General features: G+C 44.7%; 1 protein-coding gene across 1 annotated transcript; it reads left to right on the top strand.

Moving 5' to 3' along the window:
• The first annotated feature begins 525 nt into the window (after positions 1-525).
• LOC109897579 (uncharacterized) lies at positions 526-7081 on the top strand. Its single transcript, XM_020492093.2, has 7 exons — positions 526-912; positions 1046-1144; positions 1797-1856; positions 1952-2057; positions 2269-2540; positions 3511-3697; positions 6271-7081. Exons 1-7 carry the CDS (start codon positions 796-798, stop codon positions 6435-6437), a joined length of 1008 nt encoding a protein of 335 aa, XP_020347682.1. The 5' UTR covers positions 526-795; the 3' UTR covers positions 6438-7081.
• Positions 7082-7461: the final 380 nt, after the last annotated feature.

Genomic DNA, 7461 nt, shown 5'->3' with positions numbered 1-7461 from the left:
TTTGGTGCAATTGTACATAATGGATTGTATTGAAAAGGAACAACAAAGAAATAACAAAGGAAATGAATGTGCAGGTGAGTTAAAAAGAGGGACTTTACATCATATCTGTTCATAGTGCGTATATTAATTGGGACATGTGCAACAACATTTCCCCCCATATTTTATTTCAATAATTAAAATAAGACAAGTAGACTTAGCTTTTAAGTATTACTTACTAAATAATTTCTTAATAAAACGGATTAAATGTATTTTAACACACTTGCGTGAAACCCTATCCCATAATCTTCTACTGGGGTAACTTTTTATTTAACATTTTTAGAAAAGCCCCCTTTCAGAAAAGCCCCCGGGGGGGGCTAGTTACCCCCTAGTACCCTATAGCCTAGTAATGCAATTTAAATTCACATAGTGTACTTTATCCCTTCCAATAAACCCTCCCATTCAAATAATTGTGAAATAATGAAACAATAAATGTACTTGAAAGTCATGATCATGCCCAAAGCTATAACTGCTGCTTTCATCTTGAGCAGGCTTTGTCCAATCTTGCCATGTCATGCCACGGTACATTTCACCGAAAAACAGCTTTAAATCAAGTGTGTTGAACACAGTTCTACTAACTGAGATGCAATAAGTACACAAAGTAGGACAACCGTAACAAATATTGTTCCCCGCACCACGGCTGATGCGGGTGCCTACCCAGCATTGACGCGAAAGTCGGGGAGCCGAGCACAGTGTATTGACCAGCATGTTCAAGAAGCAGCCAGTGTTTCAGTGGGGGGAAAGGATAATGGGAGAAAGATGAGAAGGAAAACAATAGCAAAGCGCATTTTCGACCTCAAATATGAAGAAGAGGAGGAGGAAGACCCCAAATACGAAGACTTTGGCAACACGACATCGCACAGCCAGCCTCTATGTGTACGTAAACGTTTAACGGTTATTTGTAGTCTGGTCTTCATACAGTAACGATAACTGCCCATTCCGTGAGGGGCGAGTATTTGTCGCTCACGATTTATGTCGCTAATTACCCTACCCGGACTGTCTATTACAGCACAGACTGCAGAAGAGAAGAAAGCACACACACCCGGTGAATGAGAACGTAGAAGAGAATCCACCATGCAACATCGCTCTCCAGAAGTTGAAAACGAGGGTTTGGGTCGACTATTATCATATCATATTTTTTTGCGACAAAGTTTTCTCTATTATCTTTCGGGGTTGGCACGCGTCTGCTCATTGTGGTGGCATCATATGAGCATGTTGACCGACCGACATAAATCCTATTTGTACGTTGGTAATATAGCACCCCACCTCCTCACTTAAGGGGTTACAACTTGGAACCAAAAGGCTGTAGTAGTAGTGACACAGAGAGCATTCTTCTAACACCTCTCAGCTGTGTTTTGTTCTAATGGCGCTTATTGTGAGAGGGGCATGGTGAGGGCAGCCATTGATCTCAATGAAGGAGAGGAGGAGGAGAGCACAAACCTTTGGCAAGGGGAAGTGGTGAAAAGAACGATAAGCCAAGACAGCAACAAGTAACATGTTGTTGCTACTCCTAAATAAAGGAAGGATGCTGAATCATAGCTTGACAATTCAACTTTATTTAGTTTTTGTCAAGACAAAATCATTTATGAAGAAGAATATGGTATCATCATCACAGAGATTTTCTGTTGTTTCAACCTGGCTATGATTTTTCACCATAGCAGACCATAGCTGATTTGACATAATATAATACATTTTAAAAAACTGTGACAACTACACACAAGTGAGACAACGTATATGACTGATTTATTATCTCAAAACAGATACCAGTGTCAGACAACCCCAGTGTGGAACGCATCGAGGAGGGTGACTTCATGGCAGAGGTACACTGGCTGATGGCTGTGTGGGTGTGTGTGAATGCATGCATGTGGTTTAGACTTTCTATGTATGACTTTTTGACTTCTTAATGTCTCTAAAGGGTCTTGGAGGCCTACAGTCACGTTCAAAGGCTGACCTGGTTGCCATGGTGCTGAGCATGCAGCGAGAGATGGACAGCCTGAGGGAGCAAATCAGATGCCTCACAGGTGAGGGCCAGGCAGGAGAATAAGGAGGAAGTTGCCCCTAGACACTGATCTAAGTTCAGTTTTTAATTTCCCCTGCTAATGATTAAGGTCAGGAGTCAGGGAGGGTATGCTGTTCCTACATCTGTGCCTAAGAGCAACCCAGGATGCTTTAATCTCTTGAATTTTTGTGGGATTCATGCTATTGACTGCCATACAATCTATCGTATGCTAGCGTGTGGAAAGTTGGCACGTAACCTGGAGGCCCTGATCGAGAGGACAGAGGTGTGGTCGAGCAGCACGGACCGGAGAACTACATCTCCCAGCATGCCCGAGATCCTGGTGAGGAGTGGTGCCATGACAACGTCGGCCCTGCTGGCCTCTCCAGGGGTGCTGAACGGGTGCTGGGCGGCCAAACTAGAGCCCCTCCACCCCCACCAGAATGGACAACCTCCGGGGTCTCATGAGGGGGGTTCCCAGATCAACGGACCACCTCTCTATCAGGAGGTGATGAACCACTTTAAGTGTCTTTGATCAAAAATATATAGCAACGGTTTTCGGGAGAGGTTGAAAGCTGTACTAGAAGTCACTTTTGATGTCATGCAATATGCAAAATGATATGTTTTCTTTGAAGTTAACTGAATAGGGCTTTGGACTTGGTCTTATAGCAGAATGTCAGTATATAGTGGGGTCCATAATGATTGGCACCCTTGATAAAGATGAGCAAAAAAGACTGTATACAATAAATTATACAAATACTGAGCTGTGTTGTATGCAAAAAAAAAGGGAAAGGTCATTATTTTATACTAATACAATTGCTCAGAGAAAGAGATTTTGTTTAACAAGTAATACAATATAGGTGTCAAAATGATTGGCACCCCTGTTTTCAATGCTCTTGCACTCTCCCCTTGTGAGGATAATGACACTGAGCCTTTTTCTAAAATGTGTTATGAGATTGGAGAACACGTTGGGAGGGATCTTAGACCATTCCTCCATACATAATCTTTCCAGATTCTTAATATCCTTCAAACCACAGGTTTTCAAACAAGGTTTAAGTCCGGAGACTGAGTGGTCAATTATCCATTTCTTTGTGGATTTTTGATTAGTGCTTGGGGTTATTGTCTTGCTGGAAGATCCACTTCAGGCCAAGTGTCAGCCTCCTGGCAGAGGAAACCAGGTTTTGGGCAAAAATGTCCTGGTACTGGGTAAAGCTCACGATGCCGTTGACCATAAACAAGGGCCCCGGGAACAGTGGAAGCAAAATCATTTTGACCCCTATCTCTTTCTCTGAGCAGTTGTATTAGTATAATATAATTATTTTTTATTTTTTTGCATACAGTACAGCTCAGTATTTGTATTATTTATACTGTCTTTTATTCTCATCAAGGGTGCAATGATTGCAGACCCCACTGTATCTCTAAAATGGGATGGGCCACGACAATGTTAAAGACGCAACCTAATGGCTTATGCCCTCCAGTTCATCACTGCGGAGCTGCTTGACCGCTGTAACACGGGGACCACTGCCCAGAAGCTGACCAACGACCTGCTCCGGGGCCTCTATGAGAGGGACTGCCTGGCCTCTCACTCCATCTCCGGCATCGTCAACAACAAGAGGGGCCAACCCAAGCCTGCCCTGCCTGCAGACGAGATCCAGGCAATACTGAGTAAGGTCTCGTCTGTACTGCAGCCTGAGACAGCTAGACACACCCCTCATAACAGCTAGACACACCCCCTCATAACAGCTAGACACACCCCCTCATAACAGCTAGGCACACCCCGTCATAACAGCTAGACACCCCCCCTCATAACAGCTAGACACACCCCCCCATAACAGCTAGGCACACCCCCTCATAACAGCTAGACACACCCCCTCATAACAGCTAGACACACCCCCTCATAACAGCTAGGCACACCCCCATACCGCAGTTGAACATGTCACACTTCCCGCCCTAACCTCATGCCACAATGTAAATACAACATGGGCAACGCCATTGAGGCTCTCTCCATTTTACAGAGATTGATGCTTGAAAAAAAGTGTAAAGCTAATATCGGTGATTTACCGCCACCTGCAGTGCTGGAGTCTTAAACCAAATCTTATAAATGAATGCATTTATTGTGCCCACTAGATAGATGGCAGTGATACAGCTTAAAGCCATTTACAAACTAGGCAAAACAATTAGCTGAAGAAGACACCATCGTGCCCACAAAGCTCATTACTAAGCTAAGGACCCTGTGACTAAACACCTCTCTCTGCAACTGGATCCTGGACTTCCTTACAGGCTGCCCCCAGGTGTTAAGGGTAGGCAACAACACATCTGCCACGCTGATATTCAACACTGGGCCCCTCAGAGGTGCATGCTTAGTCCCCTCCTGTTTTCCCTGTTCACCAACAACTGCGTGGCCAAGCAGGACTCCAACAACATCACTAAGTTAGCTGACGACACAACAGTGGTAGGCCTGATCACCGACAACGATAGGGAGGAGGTCAGAGAACTGGCAGTGTGGTGCTAGGACAACAACCACTCCCTCAATGTGAGCAAGACAAAGGAGCTGATTGTGGACTGTAGGAAAAGGTGGGCCAAACAGGCCCCCATTAACATCGATGGGGCTGAAGTGGAGCGGGTCGAGAGTTTCAAGTTCCTTGGTGTCCACATCACCAACGAACTATCATGGTCCAAACACACCAAGACAGTTCTGAAGAGGGTACGCAACACCTTTTCTCCCTCAGGAGAATGAAAAGATTTGGCATCAGTCCCCAGATCCTCAAAAAGTTCTACATCTGCACCATCGAGAGTATCCTGACCGGTTGCATCACCGCCTGGCATGGCAACTGCTCGGCATCCAATGGTAAGGCGCTACAGAGGGTAGTGCGTACGGCCCAGTACTTCACTGGGGCCAAGCTTCCTGACATCCAGGACCTATGTACTAGATGGTGTCTGAGGAAGGCCCATAAAACTGTCAAAGACTCCAGTCACCCAAGTCATAGACTGTTCTCTCTACTACCGCACGAAAGCGGTACCGGAGCGCCAAGTCTAGGACCAAAAGGCTCCTTAACAGCTTCTACCCCCAAGCCATAAGACAACTGAACAAGTAATCAAATGTCCACCCAGACTATTTACATTGATCCCCCCTTCCCCTCTGTTTTTACACTGCTGCTACTTGCTGTTTATTATATATGCATAGTCACTTTACAAATTACCTCGACTAACCTGTATCCCCGCACATTACCGGTACCCCCTGTATATACGCTACTGTTCAAAAGTTTGGGATCACTTAGAAATGTCCTTGTTTTTGAAAGAAAATATTTTTTTTATCCATTAAAATAACATCAACTTGATCAGAAATACAGTGTAGACATTGTTAATGTTGTAAATGACTATTGTAGCTTAATGGAATATCTACGTAGGCGTATAGAGGCCCATTATCAACAACCATCACTGTTCCAATGGCACGTTGTGTTAGCTAATCCAAGTCGATCATTTTAAAAGGCTGATTGATCATTATTAGAAACCCCTTTTGTAATTATGTTAGCACAGCTGGCAACTGTTGTTCGGATTAAAGAAGCAATAAACTGGCCTTCTTTAGACTAGTTGAGTATCTGGAGCATCGGCATTTGTGGGTTCGATTACAGGCTCAAAATGGCCAGAAACAAAGACATTTTGTCTGAAACTCTATTCTGAGAAATGAAGGCTATTTCATGTGAGAAATTGCCAAGAAACTGAAGATCTCATACAACGCTGTGTACTACTCCCTTCACAGAACAGCGCAAACTGGCTCTAACCAGAATAGAAAGAGGAGTGGCAGGCCCCGGTGCACAACTGAGCAAGAGGACAACGACACTAGAGTGTCTAGTTTGAGAAACAGATGCCCCACAAGTCCTCAACTGGCAGCTTCATTAAATAGTTCCTCTGTCCAGTGTCTGTGTTCTTTTGCCCATCTTAATCTGTTATTTTTATTGGCCAGTCTGAGATATGGCTTTTTCTTTGCAACTCTGTCTAGAAGGTCAGCATCCCAGAGTCGCCTCTTCATTGTTTTATTCGGCGCATGTAACAAATGCAATTTGATTTGATTTGACAATGCTCTGATCATTGGCTGATCGCTCCCAACTCATAGGAATCCCCTACTTTAAAATGGTGGAACCCCTCAATGGCAATGTTCATGCGAAAACGGGTTATTTCCAAAGTAATGATAACTTTACATCTCTATAGGTTTCTGATCTTTGACCTCTCACCCACAGGGGCGGTGCAGCACTACTTCCCAGGGAAGACGGACTCGGAGATCAAGGGCTACATCCGCCAGAAGCTGCAGAACGAAGCCAAGCGGCTCCGCAAGAAGCCTCATCTGGCCGTGAAGGTGGAGCCCGAGGCCGGGACTGAGGGGGCAGAGACTACTTTCTACACCTAAGCGGTGTGGCCACGCCAAACCCCACCCCCTGTTCCACCCAGGGAGTGAAGTGCCCTGCCTCTGTCCAGGTTAAAGTGCAATTATGGGAGGGAGACTCACGTAAAAACTGCTGTGAGAGGGAACCAAAATGGAGCAGCCTTATCAACACCAGTCTAGTCTATCTGTTTGTCTGTCCATTCCCAGCCACGTCTCTGGGCTGGAAGAGAAATTGGCTAGTGAGGGAGGAGTCTATTTGTCTGACAACGTGATCATTCCAGGGGAAGTGTTATGGACTCCAGTCTGATCAAGACTAGTTACTGCTCAGGTGAAGTTAGATGATACTGTAGCTTATTCTTCCTCTGTCCTCTGGCATCGTTCGCAAGCCTCAGCCAGCTAGCCAGCCAGCAGTAGTAGGCCTAGTAGATGGCAAGTGATTTGTTACCAAGTTTAGTACTCTTGTTTCTGTGAAAGAGGTAGCAGTCAGTCGGTGCTCCGTAGAGAAGTCATAACAGAAGCCCCGAACAACATAGCTGTCAGCGAAGCTGCGCTGCACTCTGTGTCACTTCAGTTTGATTTACAGTATTGTCATTGACCTCGTGAAATGAACCTAGCCTTAGTATTGAATTAATTATAAAAAATAAAAAATGACTTTTTTCCCCCCAAAAGCATCATTGTCCTTTTTAAAATAAAAATTTAAACTAGAACTGATACTTACACGTCATGTTATCATAGCAGCAATACCCTCGAGACATTTTCAAAATGGTATCTTGTAAAACATTACATTGAAATTATTTTAAAATGAAGAGATCCAACCCACCCTTTTCTAATGATTACTCTTTACGTTGCATGCTGCATCAAAATGAACCCCTAATTATTACCTAACAATTATGCCAATGCAACTGGAGACCAATAACTTTACCAGATATTGGCCACACGATTCAGCTGTCTTTCTGAAGGACCTGTGTTCTTCCTGAAGCCCCAGGATGAAAAGGAGTTTCCCCCGGGTCCTCAGAGGAACCCAGCCTCTTCCTCACTCACCAGCTGT

This window comes from Oncorhynchus kisutch, linkage group LG10 (genome assembly GCF_002021735.2).
Source record: "Oncorhynchus kisutch isolate 150728-3 linkage group LG10, Okis_V2, whole genome shotgun sequence".
NCBI classification, from domain to species: domain Eukaryota; kingdom Metazoa; phylum Chordata; class Actinopteri; order Salmoniformes; family Salmonidae; genus Oncorhynchus; species Oncorhynchus kisutch.
This window is presented reverse-complemented; position numbering and strand designations above follow the sequence as displayed.